Source organism: Vigna radiata, unplaced genomic scaffold, assembly GCF_000741045.1.
Source record: "Vigna radiata var. radiata cultivar VC1973A unplaced genomic scaffold, Vradiata_ver6 scaffold_83, whole genome shotgun sequence".
In the NCBI taxonomy this organism is placed as follows: Eukaryota; Viridiplantae; Streptophyta; class Magnoliopsida; order Fabales; family Fabaceae; genus Vigna; species Vigna radiata.
The window spans coordinates 698,048-716,446 of NW_014543268.1; the positions used below are offsets into that span (position 1 = coordinate 698,048).

General features: G+C 32.6%; 2 protein-coding genes across 3 annotated transcripts; both read left to right on the plus strand.

Moving 5' to 3' along the window:
• Window positions 1–2,891: 2,891 nt before the first annotated feature.
• LOC106754168 (CMP-sialic acid transporter 1) lies at window positions 2,892–7,737 on the plus strand. Of its 2 annotated transcripts, none has more exons than XM_014636159.2 (9): window positions 2,892–3,044; window positions 3,175–3,258; window positions 3,362–3,576; window positions 3,673–3,751; window positions 4,687–4,856; window positions 5,446–5,632; window positions 5,853–5,930; window positions 6,073–6,247; window positions 6,917–7,737. In XM_014636159.2, the coding sequence occupies exons 1-8, from the start codon at window positions 2,994–2,996 to the stop codon at window positions 6,214–6,216; spliced, it is 1,008 nt and encodes a 335-aa protein (XP_014491645.1). In that variant the 5' UTR covers window positions 2,892–2,993; the 3' UTR covers window positions 6,217–6,247; window positions 6,917–7,737. The 2 variants fall into 2 exon arrangements, with proteins under 2 accessions (XP_014491645.1, XP_014491646.1); XM_014636160.2 differs by having other exon boundaries at window positions 6,941–7,737.
• Window positions 7,738–9,605: 1,868 nt separating this feature from the next.
• Window positions 9,606–16,070, plus strand: LOC106754166 (tubulin gamma-1 chain). Its single transcript, XM_014636156.2, has 12 exons — window positions 9,606–9,907; window positions 10,516–10,716; window positions 11,251–11,362; window positions 11,756–12,156; window positions 12,394–12,447; window positions 12,523–12,627; window positions 13,652–13,726; window positions 13,818–13,862; window positions 14,038–14,166; window positions 14,297–14,401; window positions 14,475–14,551; window positions 15,809–16,070. Exons 1-11 carry the CDS (start codon window positions 9,779–9,781, stop codon window positions 14,541–14,543), a joined length of 1,425 nt encoding a protein of 474 aa, XP_014491642.1. The 5' UTR covers window positions 9,606–9,778; the 3' UTR covers window positions 14,544–14,551; window positions 15,809–16,070.
• The last annotated feature ends 2,329 nt before the right edge of the window (window positions 16,071–18,399 follow it).

Here is an 18,399-nt window from a genome sequence, read left to right on the forward strand (position 1 = left end):
TCTGAGGTTGTACGTGTTACCTTTATTTTATTACAATCGATTTGACGGGATAAGTTAAAAAGACCATTGCTGAAAATTGACTCGACTAATTATAGTCATTACCCTTATGAATAATAAATTGTTTTTATATATAGAATTATTGGATAAAAGGTGGGTCTACAATTAGAAATGTGTGTGGCGACAGGCCCCTAATGAAATATATCCATACAATCTTAACAAACCTGTCAATATCTGAACATTTTTCTCTCTGATTCCTAGATATTATTAGAATATGATAAAGGGTTGAGTGATAGTCAATGACAAGTATAGTACTTAGCCATTCAAGTAAACAGGCCATGTAGTTAGAAATCTTGGACATTTATCAGAATATGGATATCTAAACCACATTGATGGACTACTGCTAAGTACTATTCAAGTAAAAAATATAATTTTAAAACGTATTTAGCCCATCTTTGAGAGTCTCCTTAAGAAGGAAAAGAATTGCATATTTTAAGAAAACAACGTGAAAACAAATGATTATTCCTTCATAATAAGACAACCCAATTCAATCTAAGCAATTCATGTATTAATATATTTAATTTTCAATCCTAAACATTTCTTCAGTTTTAAATTAGGTTGGGTTTTAAACATCCCTACCGATCGGTATTCAAATCCCAACTAACAAACTGTTTCATATAGTATATACATGAATTGCGTCAAGAATGTTAACTGGTGTAGTCCACCATCATTCTTACTTCAATTATCTACAGCTTCTAAAATGGTATTCATATATATACCTCGATGCAAACAAAACCCATTACCAAAATCTTGCCATAATCTCTATACATGTTGATTTGTGTATTCCTCCACAACAGAAAAATTTTACTTCACATTTTTCTTCCATGCCTGAACACAAGAACAATCTCTGATGTCAATGACTTCGTACAATAATAATCACTCGGTTTTTTAGGCTATACGTTTTTTTTTTTGGAAACAAAAAACTATAAAATGAAAAAGTTTTTCTTCCACTTGTTTGGTTTCAGAAAAACAAGCAGGATGAATTCAGATGCCAAAATTCAAATTACACTCCTTTTCGTAATCTTAGAGAATCTTCTGTATTTTAATTCAGCTTTCTTTCTCCAAAACAGGAGAAAATCAATCAGTACCTCTCAAAAATGCAGAGTCTCAAGCTCTAAGTTTGTATCATGTTTTGAAAAGAGAGAAAGATAACTCATGCAACAATTCATACAACAAAGCTAGAAAAACTTAATTAATGTGTAATAAATGATATAATATAACGTGTGGAAGCTGAATTACCTGGAATCTTTTACTGTAGTTTGAAATCTAGACGAAATTGGTTTTCTCCCAAGCTTAGGGTCGTGTCTCCCTCGTTTCTTCCTTTGTAATCGTGATGTGCATTTTCTAATTACAGTAACTTCATCCTTTATCTTCTCTTTACTCTCCTCATGTTCTATACACTCATCGCTTGAGAAGTAGAATAACGAGAGCAACACAAGCAACATGTTCAGCTCAGCTAGAGATGTATTTGGCATGTGCGAATCACTCAATGCACCAACAACAGCATTTTCTTCCCCTTCACACTCTTCCAGCGTATCGATCTCGCTCTCTCTTTCTTTCTCTGGTTCTGCCATATTCTCTCTAATATGATTCGTACATGTGCTTGTGTGCATGCCTGGAACTTGTTTCTGTGAGAGTATATATACATAAATAGACCATACGGATGTGTACAAACGCCATTGACCTAATTTGAGTTGAGCTAAAGTTTGAACACATTCAATTCTGAATTTCATGTTTCCAATTTTGTGTTTCTATTTGAAAATGTGAGGTTGTTTTGATTGTCTTCCATAATTGGTGCATGCAATATATAGAAAATCTATTACATTGTAACCATGGCTCAACTATTTGTGGCATTGTTAAATTGCTTCTTCAATTTCTTATTACAGCCACCGAAATTTCTGCCTTCAATTTCTCACAAGATTACCCTAAATTTCTGCCTTTAATACCTATTTTCGTCTCTTGATTTATAGGGTCACTTTAAAATCATCTTACCTTTTAAAAAAATTTAATAAAATTTTATATTTTGTTAAAAAATTTCAATAAAATTCTTTTTATTCATGACGTTAAAAATTTAATGGAACAATTATCACTATAGATAAAAGTGAGTATCCTATGATATGTAGATATTTTACTATATAATTTAAAAAAAAAAAATTTAAACGACGTAATAAAATATATATGAAGAAGAAGTGTTTGTTCTAACTATTCATTATTCACTTATATAATATATCTTTTCAACACAACAAGAACATCTTGAAAGCACCAAGACATTGTTGAATATGATATATTATGTTTATTACATTGATGATTGTATAATTGCACATTATTTGTTATTAGTTATGCATGATTTATAGTTTGATTGCTTTAATAATTCATTGTAATTTGATTATTGTAATTCAATATGTTGAATTTGAGACGTAAAAGTTAGTTTTGACAATTTTTCATTTTTCTCTTTTTTATTTCTTTTTTTTAATCAAACTTGCATCTTTTTAATCTTGTAGTTCATTCTTTTTTGAGAAATAATATTTCTACACATACAAATTTTTATATTTACTCGATGCTACTCTTTTTTATTTTTTATTTTTTTTAAATATAAAAATTTAATTTTTTATCATCATTTAATCTTTGTAATGTGTATTATGTAAATATAAATATACGTGAACTTATTATTATTTTTTTCCCAAACAATTTTGTCATTATTTTTATTTAGTTTTCTTTATTTTCTCTCTTCTTCACACCATCCAAAAGGCTGGACTAAAGTTGTTGAATTTAAAAGACATTATTCTTTTTTTACTCACAAATAATATTTTGGTATTAAATGACGAGGACACGCGCCCAAGCCCTTCATAGCAAATGAAAGAAAATTGGCACTAAACGGTGCGTTTGAGTGCGTGTTTCTTGAGTCTCTGTTCGTGGATCTGCGGAAGTGTTAGAAGATGCAGTGGTACTTCGTCGCTGCGCTCCTCACCGTTCTCACCAGTTCTCAGGTGACTCTCACTCTCTTCCATTCTCCCAAATCCTCACATTCAAACCCTAATTTCACCCATTTCCATCGTCCATTTACGCACACTTGAAGTAGTTAATGTTAATTTGATTTCGATAAGCTTCACATGGCAGGGAATACTCACAACCCTCTCGCAAAGTAACGGAGAGTACAAGTATGATTACGCTACGGTCCCATTTCTCGCAGAGATTTTCAAGGTAAATGGAAAAACACTTAATGCGTCACTTTTTATTCGATAGGAGCCGAGATTTTGTGCTGCATGACATCGGTTTATGATTTCATCTTTACTATCACACTCAGCTTGCAGTGTCAAGTTTGTTGCTGTGGAGGGAATGCCAAAAGTCACCTCTGCCAAAGATGACAACGGAGTGGAAAACGGTGGCTCTATTCCCTATTCCCTCAGTTATATATCTGATCCACAATAATGTGCAGTTTGCTACACTCACCTATGTGGACACTTCCACCTATCAGATAATGGGAAATTTGAAGATTGTTACCACTGGGTTGCTATTCAGGTGCTTGCTCTTTTCACGGTTCAGATTTCAGAACAGTGTTTTTGATTTCTCAGTTAGTGTCTGAAGTTTTTAATTTTTCATTTTGTTTCTTTCAAGGATGTTTTTGGGTAGGAGGCTTTCTAACTTGCAGTGGATAGCTATTGTACTGTTGGCTGTCGGGACAACCACTAGTCAGGTGCCAAAGACTTGAGTCCCACAAATTTGGTTTTGTGCCTTTAAATTTATTTTTATTAGAAGTTATGTACTATGATTTATCCATTGTTTGATATGGATTTTGAACTGGAAATTCAATGTTGAGGAGTTAGACGAATATCTAGTCCCGACGTTTGTACAGGCTAGGGTAGCTGTGCTGGAATACGTCTGGATATATTTTATGGGTCATTGACTTATGTGACACTCCCATAAGGCCATTTTCATGCAGCAAATTTGTTGTTTCTTTTTGGAAGATGGCTCACATGCACTGCTTCTACCTCATCCTTTCCTCCTTCTAACAATATTTATTTTTCCTTAAATTTCTGATTTGTAAAACTGCATACGTGACATGATATTAAGTCATTACATGCTAAACGTGATTTATTCTGTGATAATTGTAGTCTGTTAAGATCCTGATAGCTTCAAATGTTAAAGTTTGAGTACTACATTCTTGGATTTAGAAGGTTTCAAATAAATTCAACAGGCTTTGACTTCCTCTGCTGACATTTGTACATGGCATCAGAAAGCATCTATTAATATACACGGCATCTGTATTATTTTGAAGGGGATTGAACCGAGTGTCTCGTTGGTCATGAGTGAAGTGCCTTTTAGGGAGGACAAGCACTTTTCCTAAATAAAAACAAAACAAAACAGAGTCAAAATGACTGACAAATCACAAATGGAACAGATGATCTGGTTCCGTTGCATGATAGTAGCAGAAATTTCCCTTGAAATGTCCACGATTACAAGACCTAAGAGATGTAAATAGATAGCATGTAAAATTATACAAATTGAAGCATAAATACATCTTTGTTCTTTTCTGTATTTTTTGCTTTTATAGTCAATGGTTTATGTATTAGGTAAATTAATCTTGTGACAAATTTTATTTAGAATGACCACTACGGTTTGTTGCTTTAGGTTAGGGGCTGTGGAGAGACTTCCTGTGAATCCCTTTTCTCAGCACCAATTCAGGGATACATGTTTGGAGTTCTATCTGCTTGTCTCTCAGCATTAGCTGGAATTTATACCGAGTTCTTGATGAAGAAAAACAATGACAGCTTATACTGGCAGAATATGCAGTTGTACACGTAGGTATTTTTTCTTCAATTTATCAAATGTCTACGAACGTATAGGCACATGTGTTTTCATCTATAAAACTATTTATTTCAGAAGAAACTTTTTCTCCATTTCTCCTCCCTTAGCCTATTAAATGAATGTGGTTATTTTATGTACCAAGAAATGAGTGCTTTGTTTTCACTTTCTAAGAACGAGCAAAGCATATATAACTGTTGAATTCATGCAGTTCATTCAATGTAGATTCCTAATTCCTAACTCTTTGAACTTGACATTTTTTGTGGTTTTTCTGCTTGCTTTTGGAGGTAGCGGTATTATATGTTTAATACATTTGTATCTCCACTATTATTGGAATGTTTGGTAAAATAAACGCGTGGTACCTTTTTTAAGCAATATTTTTTGGATTTTTTTTTTTTTAATTCAGAGAATTTTTATTTGTGCACTGTTCTTTGTTAGAGAGAAATTAATGTGTCTTCAAACTTGGTAGAGGTGTCAAAGGCTTCTTGAGTTCGTTGTTATGGCACTCTGGGATTGACTAGTTGCCATTGTCATACTTTTTTACATTTACTTGGAGGAATACGCATGAAGTGAATTTTTTTACAGGTTTGGCACACTTTTCAATATGGCAAGACTACTTGTGGATGATTTCAGAGGTGGATTTGAAAATGGGCCGTGGTGGCAACGTATTTTTAATGGATACACTATCACGACCTGGATGGTGGTATTGAATTTAGGGTCTACTGGTCTTTTGGTTTCTTGGTTAATGAAACACGCTGATAATATTGTGAAGGTATATCTTTGGACCCTCCTGCCAGCATCCTTTTCTCTTGTGTTTGTTACATAATCTACTTTACCATAGAGCTTGATGCTAGGTTAACCTCCAAAGAATAATATTTTTCATACAAGGGAAATTATTTTAACACTGAAATTAGTAAAGAAGTATAACATCACAATTGATACTTGTTTATTTATATTTTCTCCTAATTATTAGTTCTTGATGCTTTCTTTAGGTCTATTCCACATCAATGGCAATGCTGCTAACAATGATACTTTCACTATTTCTCTTCAACTTCAAACCTACGTTGCAGGTAAATTACCTTCCACACTCTCTCCCCAGCAGAACTCTTAAGTCAAATCAATTTGTTGCACATAATTTTGCGGATACCTGTATTATATGTTCTAAGGCTATAAGTGGTTATTATTTTTTGTTTTATTTTTTCCTCTTTGCAGCTTTTCTTGGGCATTATCATTTGTATGATGTCTCTACACATGTATTTTGCCCCACCAAACATGCTCTTGGATATGCCATTAACTGTTAAACCAGAGGAAGAGAAGCTCATTGAAGTTTCTGTTGATCGAAGACCACATTCATGATGTTGTATTGACGTCTAAATACGATGCTTTGGTAAATGACATTTATTTTAATTTTGTGTTTTGTTTTATTTTTTAAATGCATAATATAAAATATTTCCATACAACATCTAAAAGTGCTACATAACGTGTGGCATTAAGAGAATATTTATTTGATATTAAACAAGGCTTTCTTGCTTTCTTCGTCGTGTCATGCTGGTTTGTGGAAAGCCACAAATTGCCTCCTGTTCATGAGGTTAAGTTAGTGTATGGTTAACCCTTCCGAAATCTCAAAAATGTTGGTAGCGTCATGCATTGAGTCACCCTTTTAAGTAGTTCTATTATATGTTAGTGTAACTGCACAAACGTTTCATCATATCCTTGGATTTAATGCTGTGTTGTTTATATGTGTGCTGATCTATATGGATGGAGTATCAATTTGAACGTGATATTTCAGTTCTTTTGGGTATGCGATACTATACTGCATGCAATTTAAATATAGCAGTATTGAGCTTCTTCTAGATTGAAAGACAATCACAAGTCCCTTTGCGCTAATTCTACTTTCAAGTTATGGTATTCGAAATATATGGCCAGTATTGTTTTTAAATTGTGCTTGGCTTCGTTAATCTGATATTCTTGTTATAACTTTTTTATGCCCATTGTTTCACTTGTAGGCAAACGATTGGTAATTTTGGTTTTCAGTATTTTCTTATTGGTTCTGCAGGTAATTTAATTGGTTCTTTCCCAGGTATTCCTATAAGGCCTATTAAAGTCAATAGTAGAGCAGCAGAATGCTGAATATTATTCCACGCTGCATTGATTCAGTGACTTTGTAGAGCATAGGCATCTTCGGTGGTGTGACTTAAACTCTATATAACAAATTCGGAAATCCCTTGTGTTGCCTGTGTTTAAGTATATTAGAAGGATGTTGAAGGAAAAAATAGTTGAATGAAAGTGAGCAGAATTTGGTTTAGACGGATATGTAACTTTGCTATTGGCTTTTAGTAAGTCTAACTTCTCTAGCTGTTAGTGAGTGAGAGGGGTGTTGTTATCCATTGACACGAAGTCACATGATGTCAAACCAACAATGTAGTCCATCATTCTACCGGATTGCTATATTCGCTATAGAATTCTTCTCCATCAATGAATTTAAATAGAGTTCTTTTGCAGTTTGATGCTCATGACGAATGCCTTCTTTTTTCTTAAACGAGCATACAGAAAGCACATTGATTAGGGGGAAGTGCATTATATTTCCCTTCAAGCAGTGATTGGGTCTACCAAACTGAAGTTTGTATCCATCTTTTGGGCTACAACTATTTGCCAAAAATGGTCATTGAGTGCAAGTGATGATGATCACATCAACATTCTATGAATCATAAAAAAGGAAGATGAGTTAAAAAAAAAAAAAACCATAAACATTCAGCATCGAGTGGCATTTTTTTGATATGGTGAAGGTAAGATCGGTGTTTTTTCCCTTTCAATTCAGATGTAATAATGTATTATTGAATATTGAATAATCTTGAAGGAGCGGTTTATTTTTTAGCATTCAATATTAATAGTTGGGCAAATTATAAAATAGGAATCCAAGAATAATGTAAATGTAGGATGGTGGAGAGGGGATGCAAGAAAGGCAAAAAGATGTGGATTGAAGGATGTAGGCATATCTGGGCATCAATGCATAGTGAGCATGTGGTTTGGCTTTGTCGAAAACACATATCATTGCTGTACTTGTGATAAGGGAATACTTAAAAATGGATAGTGAGAATCTTTTTTCTACTTTTTCCCTTTTCATCATTATATTTTCTTGGTTCTCAAGTGGGTCTAAACTTTTTATTATTATTTAAGATTATTCAAAGTTTAGTTTTCTATGACATATAAGTTGTAGTTGCACTCTGGCTTTGTTTAGATTAAGGGGTAGAAAATGAAAGAAAATAAGTAAAGTGAGTGAAAAGTGATACTATTTCGATTGAGAAAAAGTGAGTAGAGAATGAGTGAAAAGTTTATTGTTGATTTGATTGATGTAATTGTATAAATAAATTTAATGATGTATTAATATATATATATATATATATATATATATATATAAAATAATTTTATAAAATATTTTTTAAAAAATAATTTATATAAAAGTATCCTTTTGAAAGTTAAATTAAAATTTAAAAAGTTATTACATATATTTACTGTATTAAAAAATTATATTCTAAAATGATAGTAATATGCTATAAAATATGGTTTTACTTGATATTAAAATTTAATGAACTAATTTTATTTATTTAGAAAATATAATTATTAATAAATCAAAGTTTTAGTTAAACATAAACCATTATACCATCTACATAATCTTTTATATATTTTCTCTCCGATTTCTTTACAAGTTATTAAAAAAGATAATGTCATTATCTTTTCTTGATTTTCATACTATTTTTTTTCTATTTTTAGATTTTCTCACTTAATAATAGATCTATGCCTTTCTATCATGGGAACAAGTAGAGAGGTTTATCTCTTTTTTAAGCTTGGAATATTTATGTTTTACTTCTTTTCATAAAAATAAAAACATTTTAATGGAGGAAACAAGGAGGAGGTTTATCTCTTTCTAAGTTTTCAGTATTTATGTTTCTATGTTTCTACTTCTTTTTATCAACAAAAACCATTTTAATGGTTGCCCAACTAAGCTCTTTGCCCTCTTTATATTCATGTATAACCTATTTTAAATACATGGAGTCTACGTATTTACTAGCTAGAATACGTCTCTATAAAATGTAACACTTCCGTAGACTAAATTATATACATTTGCTTTGAGTTGTTCATTAATAGGAGAAATGGTCAGCAATCTTATAGCTATGTGAGAAAATATTAGTAATTAGAACTTGGTAACAATTGAAAAGCTTACAAAAGATTGCATCCCATTTTTTAACTTGTCCGAAAAGAGAAAAAAAAAGTCTTTTTCTTAAATGGTTGCCCTAGAAAATCGAAAATTAAATTTTGAGAAAAAATGTTAAATTATTTTATTGCGACGTATATGTATTTTGTTAATTGTTTTTTCTTTCTTAATTTCTTTAAATTCAAATCTTATTCGATCTCCTTTTTCTTATTCATTATTGTTATGGCTTGCTTTGATTGCAATAAAATAAGATAAATTTCGTCTGTCTTTATAAAATTGACCCTATTCATACTTTATTCAAATATTTCTTTTAAAAAAGGAGTTTTATATCTAATAGTTTAATAAAAGTCTCCAACAGAACTTAACTACTAAATTTATATGTATATTCATTTTTTTATATAATAGTCACTTTAAATTTATTTTCAATTCATTACTAGTAAAAATATTTATATTTTCAACATACAAAAAATGAGTGAAAAAGTATCTAAGTGAGTATAAAAAAAATAAAAAGGAAATGTAAGTAAAGAAATAAATGGAGAATAGAGGATGGTGGTATAGTGATGAGTGTGTGAGTGAAGTGAGTGTTGAGAAAACAAAAAGAAAGATTGGAACGAACGAAGGCATAATTTTGAATTGATTTGAGGGTCATTTTGTTTTTGAAAAAAAAATCTTCCCCGCCACCAAACCCTAGCCACCACCGCAAAAATGCCGAGGGAAATCATCACTCTTCAGGTTGGCCAATGCGGGAATCAGATCGGCATGGAGTTCTGGAAGCAACTCTGCCTCGAACATGGTATCAGCAAAGACGGCATCCTCGAAGACTTCGCCACTCAGGTTCAATTTCAAATCTCCATTTTTGTTTCGCTCTTTCAAAACACCCTGCCTTCATTCTTAGGCTAACGCCCTCTGACCTGCGTTTGACCGGAAATGTTCGTCAGTTATTAGTTGGGGTGTCCACTCCGTGGATATGTGTATCTCAGGATGTTAGATATTTACCCAATTTCTCCATATTTGCGTTTATCTCACTTCTCCAGGGTCCACCTTTGGTCTCTGTTGAACTTTTGTTAATTCTGGACTTGGGAATAGTGTCATTTTTCTTGTTATGGAGAAGGCATATAAGTATCTTTCTTTTCTTTCCCCTTCTTTTACGTTATTTTTAAAATGGGGAACTCGGGATCATTACCTTTGAGTTTTGGAGGTCTGAGCATTTTGTTTTTTGTGTCTTAATGTGGCTGGCTTGCTAAGTTGCTAGTTGCCATGGGTCCTCAAAATTGTATGTGCTAAGGTTTCTTGCTTCCAGTTTTATGTCAACTTGATTTAACTATGAATTTTGATTAGTGGCATGAGTTATTAGAAGCAATCAAAATATTATGCGCCGTTACTCATCTTGTGATTGGTAGCTATTAGTTCTGCATTTGCTTATATTAATCAGAATGCTGCAGGGAGGTGATCGGAAAGACGTTTTCTTCTACCAAGCTGACGATCAGCATTATATACCACGAGCTCTCCTGATTGACTTGGAACCAAGAGTGATTAATGGAATTCAAAACAGTGACTATCGAAATCTCTACAATCATGAGAACATTTTTGTCTCAGATCATGGAGGTGGTGCAGGAAACAATTGGGCCAGTGGATATGATCAGGTCTGTTACTGCTTACTGGAGCATTTTGTAATTAAGATTTTCTAACCATTCATTTACTTTGTGTCTTTGTGACTTCCAATAACCTTTGGAATACTTAGCAATAAATTATTGTAGACTTGTGTCATGTTCATCAGAGTCCTTGTCTGTTTTAAAGTTACAACATCAATTCTTGCACTTTAAGTGAAGGACATACATTCTAATGTCTGTGATGTTTCTTGAGGCACAAACTGACACTAGATTATAGTTTAAAAATATTGCTTCACAAAATCATGTATGTAGGCCAAACATCTAGACATGCATAACGTTTGTTTGTTTTCTATAACTAACAAAGTCTCAGATGGTTTTACCTGATGCTGTCAGCCTTATACATAAGCAGTTTACACTGAACTTACGCTTTTCCAACAACTTTACAAATGATCACCCTGACAAGTCTACCGCAGAGATCGTTTTGACTCTTTTTAAACATTTGGAAGATCTTGGTATGCAAGTAGCAAAGTTGTTGTTTAACTAATACGGTTGTTAGTATCTGTCCAGGGACAACATGTTGAAGAAGAAATAATGGACATGATTGATAGAGAAGCAGATGGCAGTGACAGTCTTGAGGGGTTTGTTCTTTGTCATTCAATTGCTGGAGGAACAGGCTCAGGTGTCATTTCCTCTCATCTTTGCTGGAAAGAATTTTTAAAGTTTCTTCAGTTTCCCCTCTTCTTATTTGAGCATTTTTTTATCGCCTACATCTGAAAAAGTAAAAGATTTGTGAAATGATCGACTAAATCTGGACCTGCTTCATACACTTTATTAAACTAAACATTCTATTAATTGTACACTTAAGAGGGGAAATTGAACATTCCACCTTTTAGCTTTTTTCGGGCTAAAATTGCTTGTAATACAGTGGTTGAAATTCCTATTTGCCTTTGAAATTTCTACATGTTCAAGATGAAAGTTTTTTGCGATTTCTCAAGTATGCCTCGCCTGTAGTTTTATTACAATTATTTTTTTATTTCTCGTGTACTGAGTACACTTCCTTGCTTGTGTGAAGGTATGGGCTCATACTTGTTGGAGACTCTGAATGACCGTTACAGCAAAAAACTAGTTCAGACATACAGTGTGTTTCCTAACCAAATGGAGACAAGTGATGTGGTGGTCCAGCCATACAATTCACTTTTGACACTCAAAAGACTGACACTTAATGCTGACTGTGTTGTAGTTCTTGATAATACTGCACTAAATAGAATTGCTGTGGAACGGCTTCATTTATCAAACCCTACATTTGCTCAAACAAATTCCTTAGTTTCTACTGTTATGTCTGCAAGTACAACAACTCTTCGTTATCCAGGGTACATGAATAATGACTTGGTTGGCCTTCTTGCCTCTTTGATTCCAACACCAAGATGCCATTTCCTAATGACAGGATATACACCTTTGACAGTCGAACGTCAGGTGAGATAACTGTCATTTTTTTCCAAAAAAAAAAAAGTTGATTTTGGAGCATGAAGTTTTCACACAATTTTGTGTCTTAACATGTAAAGATCAGCACAGAAATTATGAATTCATCTCTTCCCCCCTGTTTTACTCTCTCGTAATCTGATTGGTATATACACCCATTGCTCATGAATGTGATTTTGCCTGTAACACTTCCAGAGAAACATTGAAAAAATTGATGATACTTCCTTGCAGGCTAATGTAATTCGTAAGACTACTGTTCTTGATGTTATGAGAAGACTTCTACAGGTATTATGACTTCCTCAGCAGGTAAGCTTCAAAGTGAATGGCTATGTTCTTTACTGACAATTATATTCATGGCAGGCAAAGAATATTATGGTCTCATCTTATGCTCGAACCAAAGATGCTAGCCAAGCAAAATACATATCAATTCTGAATATCATCCAAGGAGAGGTTGATCCAACTCAGGTAAGCAGAATAATTTTGCAGTATTATCAATACTTCGGAAATTTGTTGTTTTGTTAATTGAAACCAAGTTATAAACAGAAAACCATCTTGGCAGCTATTTGCTAACTGTTTGTTTATACCTGTTGTGTAATCTATGTTTTTAATACAAAGAGATACATTTATGTGTGTTTATGCTATTTGCTAACTTTTCTGCTTCTATTTAAATTAAATGTTTTGCTTCTTCTGTTATAGGAACTGATAGTCAGGGACAATAAAGACAATTATCTGTAAGAAACAGACGCATTAGAAATTAGTTCTGTATTATGTATTACAAGTTCAAGATGGCAGTTATCTGTAGAAAATAACTGCTAGTAGTTGGTTTTGTATTAGAAACGGTTGGATATAAATTTTGTATATGTTAGAAGTTCTACATTGATTAGAGATAAGGTCAATTCATAATATATAAATGGATATTATTTTATAATTTAGTTTCGTAGGGTTGAATTAAGTTTAAAGTTCATTTCTTAACATGGTATTAGAGTCATTGTTAGAGTCTATCCAAGTGAGCATTGTTTGTTAGACATATTGTTTCACCTGTTATCGGATCATGCATTAAATAGATGCAAATCTTATCTTACAAGCCAGTTTTGTAGGAATGAGTTGGACATAAAATTCACTCTGTTAGAGGTTTTCGTCTCTCATACAGCAAGTCTATGACTGTTATATGTGATTCGATGTTCAATATCATTTTTTATACTTCTTACTTGTTCTATCATTCTATCACGTAAAATCTTTAGCAATTCTGTACTTTAGTAAAAATACATTGAAAAATTAAAAGTATTTTTCTAATCAAATTATATTAAACTTCCTCTGGTTGGGAGAGCATTTCTAGTTTTGTAATGATTTGTGTATTTTTGGAAGTTTTTCATTAAGTTCCCGCTTGCCAAGATCGATTTGTTATCATAAAGTATCATATATCTAGTATGTTTATATTGAACAGAGCTATTATACCATGTCGTGATTTTATCTTTCTCCATGGATTTAGGTTCATGAAAGTTTGCAGAGGATACGTGAAAGAAAACTAGTTAACTTTATTGAGTGGGGTCCTGCAAGTATTCAGGTTTGCGCAAATTAAAGTGGTGTTTGGGTAATTTTTCTTATATTTAGTTTCATGACAATCTGATATTTCTTTATTCCTGCATGCCTGGTAGGTTGCTCTATCAAGGAAGTCTCCATATGTTCAAACTGCACATAGGGTGAGACTCTCATCCTTTTATTTCAGTCTTTTGATGCTTATCTTACTTCTCTGCTTTTCTTTACCTTATTATAATGGAGAAAGGTGGATGTATGTATTCTTTTTTAAGAATTTCGTTGAGTTTAAAAAACAATAAATCGGGCTATGAAATAACCTATAGGTGCTGCATTTGGTAGGTCAGTGGCCTTATGCTGGCAAGCCATACTAGCATCCGTCACCTTTTCAGTAAAACTCTGAGCCAGTATGAGAAGTTGAGAAAGAAACAAGCCTTTATAGACGCGTACAGGAAGTTCCCAATGTTTGCCGTAAGTGTGACAGTTTCATTTGCATATTCTGATATAAATCTGGAGCTTTTAAATACTTTTTTGGCTTGTAGCATCTCCACCTAATACTTGACATATTATGTGATGACTGACATCAATAAAAAATGGACAGGATAATGACCTCTCAGAATTTGATGAATCAAGAGACATAATTGAGAGTTTGGTTGATGAATATAAGGCCTGTGAGTCTCCAGATTATATCAAATGGGGAATGGAGGTAGGTTCTCTACAACCGTCTTACCGTTTTAAGCACATCTTGCGAACTGCTAATATTTTACCCTCTGGTATAGGATCCAAACAACATGCTAACGGGAGAAGGCAATGCTGCAGGATCATTGGATCCAAAATCAGTAGCCTGAAAAACCATGTAAGCTATGATTAGGCTATAATTTAGGTTTTAAGTTTCTGGATTTGGTTTTACTTTCCTTCTCTAGAAAGATAAGTAGGACATTCACTTTTTATAAATTTAAGTTCACATTTTTGGACAAGAATATCTCTTTATTCTTTTTCTCCTTGTGACATGTGGTTTTACCGTTATTTAGCACTTATTTGTTATATTATTTGAAATCCTCGAATTATTAATTGCAATGTTCTTTTTTGCATTAAAGTTTCTGTTCTTCCTCCTTCAAATCTCCATTTTTTTTGTATAAAAATATTTTTCTGCTTAAAAATTAAATACCCATATTTTCAACTTTAAAGAAAAATTATTTCTTTCCTCTAAATACTTTTAATTGTATTCTGAGATTATTATGCATATTTTTCTAGTTCACAGGAAAATGAAGGTATTGAATGTTAAATCTGGATAACTTTAAATGTCGACCTCCTAGGTTCAATCAGCCAAGTGCAATCTTTTGGTCTGCTTTTCTTCCTGTATTGTCTTTAGCCCTTTGAACTGTAAGTTTAGTGCTTGGTACAGAAATGTGCAGCTTCTGGGTCTGTTTTCCATAAAAATAAAACTTTCTTTTCCGTGTTATTTTCTCCAATCGACCTTGCCCCATCACATCTTTTCTCTCCCCGTCTGGCGTGGTTTCTGGAACATCCAAATACTATCATGATGATCATATTTACGTATGGAATTTTGCATAATTTTGTTATGCACTCTAGCTAAAGATATTACTCGTATGTTAAGCAATATATTAGATGTTCAAAATTGTTGGATGATGTTAAGGGAGTCTAGTTCATTTGATTGAGCAGGGTGTCATAAATCTCCTTGTACCTATTCCAATCATAACATGCGATGATTTATCAAGTAATTTTTAAATTATTGCATTTGATGTATTTTATGAGATCTTATTCGCACCCATTGAAAAATACATGTCCTAGTGTAATAGCTTGTATTGTCCTATTACTCCAACTTGCTAGTCATCTTTTTGGAGTTTCGACTTAGAAAATGGGAATTTTACAGTGAACAATTTGTAAATATATCGATTTGAAATTTGAATATCTGATCCACTGACAAGGACACTTTATGCTGTCAGTGCACAAGAAAGTGTCACATCACAGTAACTTATATTCACTTGAAGTCCAATATTTTGAGAATTTCTTAAATAGGAAAAACCACATCTTTTGAGAATCTTGTGAATACTTGATAGAAAAGTGACGAGCCTGAACCAAATCATTGCAGGTACCAGACGTGAAGCGTAAAAAAAGGAAAGGATTCTTGTGTAAGATCAACAGGGTTTCTAACGAAGTTTTCTACCATTTTAGGGGTATGAGCTGGTTTGCGGTGTGATTATTTTGGTTTGTATTTGTTTGCTAATCATTTTGTGCCCAAGGGAGATTGAGTACAGAATCTCTCTGTATTGATTAATTTTTAGCAATGTAAATGGTTTGTTGAATGGTCATTTAAATGTTGAGAATGAAGGAACTCAGTTTCATTATCTGGATCTGACGTGTTTGTTTGGTAATCTTTCTTTTGCTTTAACATGAATCTTGAAATATTTTAAATAATGTGGCCATAGATTTACACCATTCACGTGGTGCAGAGATTCATCTCTTATACGGTCCCCCTTGAATTGCTTTGGATTCTTCAATTATCGACACAGTGACCTGTGTCGTTTGTCTAGTAATAAATTAGAGAAAGTGACTTGCTGAAAAAACAAAAACAATAACAAATGAATGGATGCGCTCTAAGACAACAAAACTGCATTTGGTAACATATCAAACAAATGTTGTGCAACGAAAAATCAGTTTGCCAACTAAAAGAAAAAAAAAAACTTTTTTACATATTTAAATAATCCTAATTTTGAACAGAACAAAACTTTCAATGCACTTGGTAAAGATAGCTAACGTGATCAACGAAAAAATGTCTTGTTCTTGGCCTACATAAATCACTAACTTTTTCCTAGGTGTCAAAGTTAGGCTGGATACACTTGACATTCGAATAAGTATTTTTTATTTTCTTCACATTTTTTACTAAAGGTAATTTTACAAACGTAGGTTTATGGCTTGATAAGAACAACACAAAATGTTCTTATTAAACATTCTGAATAATGATTTCACAGGTACCAAACCCCCCTTTTTTCCTCTAAGCTTCTCCTTTGGGGAAATAAAATTCTTAATTTTGAGATGTACACTATTATCTAACTAACGAATTCTTGTCTTTTATATTAAAGAGATGTTTAGGTTGTAAATGTTGGATAAGAATGGGACAAGAAAGTAGTTAATGCATCGGAGAAAAAAAGGATTAAATCATGATTCATCAACACATGGGATGTTCTGTTTTCATTTTGTGTTCATCTTTAAACATAGGATTTTGTTCATCTTCAAACATAATCTCCATTTTTGCACTTTGCTTATCATCTTCTAAAGATCATACAACATTTTGTGGCCCACCAAACTTTCAATTCAAAATATCAATCAATTCGTGGTCCATCAAATCATAAAACCAAAACTTTCTTTTCCATCACATATAGCCCTAAGAAATAAGACAATTCATTTTTTTAAAAAGCCTAAACTATAAATTAATTGTTTTATTCAAACACTACACATTATTATCTCACCAAAGTTCCCATAAAATTAGAATTGAAATTTAACTAAAATTGCAATTCCACATTTTATTTATTCATACAACTCAAACATAAGAGTTGTAGTTCTCAATAAATTCTGATTCCAGTAACATCTCCATTGTCGTAGATAATTCCAAATTGCCAAATGAATTTACATCCCTAATTTTATCTAGTCAAAGTTGTGAAAAACGAATATTAAAAAAAAAACTAATATTAACTGTTCAAGTATTTGACTATTTATTTATTTAATTCCCAGTCAAAACATTATTGATTTAGATAATAATGGTCAATTAATTGTATATATAAAAAAAAGTTTTCCATATCACTTTCCTAAAATTAAAATTGGTAGATAAAAGAATCCAAGAAATTAAAAAGCATATTTTAGTTTGTTTTAGCAAACATAGAGAGAGAGAATAAAAAAGTAGCACATGGCCTTCTTTGATTCATTTGAAAATAACAGAAGAAAAGATGGTCCCATTACAACTAAAGAGAATGAAGAGTGTCAAGTTCATATTTACCTTTATATTCAACACTCCTAACTCCTATTATTTCACTTTATATTAACATCTTTCTGCTTTTCCTTTTCTGTTACTCAGACTTTCAAACCAAAATGCCTTTTTTCAGAGCAGCTTCTCAAGTTTTCGCCATCTATACTTTTATCTTTGCCATTTTTTCACCTCCTCTTCTTCAAGCACACTCCCTTGCTCCTGCTCCTGCTCCTTCCAGTGATGGTAATTCTCTCATTCAAACCTTTTCTCCTTCTCCTTGTCAAACAATCACCAATGTACTGCTACATTCAATACTGAAATTTTTACATGTCTCTGAGAAACTGCTGTGCTTCATTTCAGCTCCTCTAGGTTTAATTTGATCTTTCCAATGTTGGAATCTAATTTAGTTTTTGAGGAAATCTAGATCCAAAGATGGTCCCTGAATCAATCATCTTACATGTACTTGTTCACCACAGTTGTCAGTTGTCATAATGAAATTAATATCAACAACACAGTGACATTTGTGTTCCAATTTAGTTTGCATGACATGACATGACAGTTTATCAATGTGATGTTTGTTTGTACGACAAGGAGTGATTCTTTTACGTTCATTTAAATAAATTTTTATATTTTTTAAGAAAGAAAAAAAAAATAGTATTATTTTTTTGTTGTTTTTAGCTGATGTTTTTGTTTGGTTTTTGGGTATTTATGTTCAGGTA

Excerpts from the sequence above, each read along its gene's own strand:
- LOC106754168 (XM_014636159.2), top strand. The coding sequence starts at position 2,994 with ATGCAGTGGTACTTCGTCGCTGCGCTCCTCACCGTTCTCACCAGTTCT. Across the intron at positions 3,259-3,361 it reads TTCTCGCAGAGATTTTCAAG|CTTGCAGTGTCAAGTTTGTT; the intron begins GTAAATGGAAAA and ends TATCACACTCAG. Across the intron at positions 4,857-5,445 it reads CAGAATATGCAGTTGTACAC|GTTTGGCACACTTTTCAATA; the intron begins GTAGGTATTTTT and ends ATTTTTTTACAG.
- LOC106754166 (XM_014636156.2), top strand. The coding sequence starts at position 9,779 with ATGCCGAGGGAAATCATCACTCTTCAGGTTGGCCAATGCGGGAATCAG. Across the intron at positions 11,363-11,755 it reads TGCTGGAGGAACAGGCTCAG|GTATGGGCTCATACTTGTTG; the intron begins GTGTCATTTCCT and ends GCTTGTGTGAAG. Across the intron at positions 14,167-14,296 it reads GGAAGTTCCCAATGTTTGCC|GATAATGACCTCTCAGAATT; the intron begins GTAAGTGTGACA and ends AAAAATGGACAG.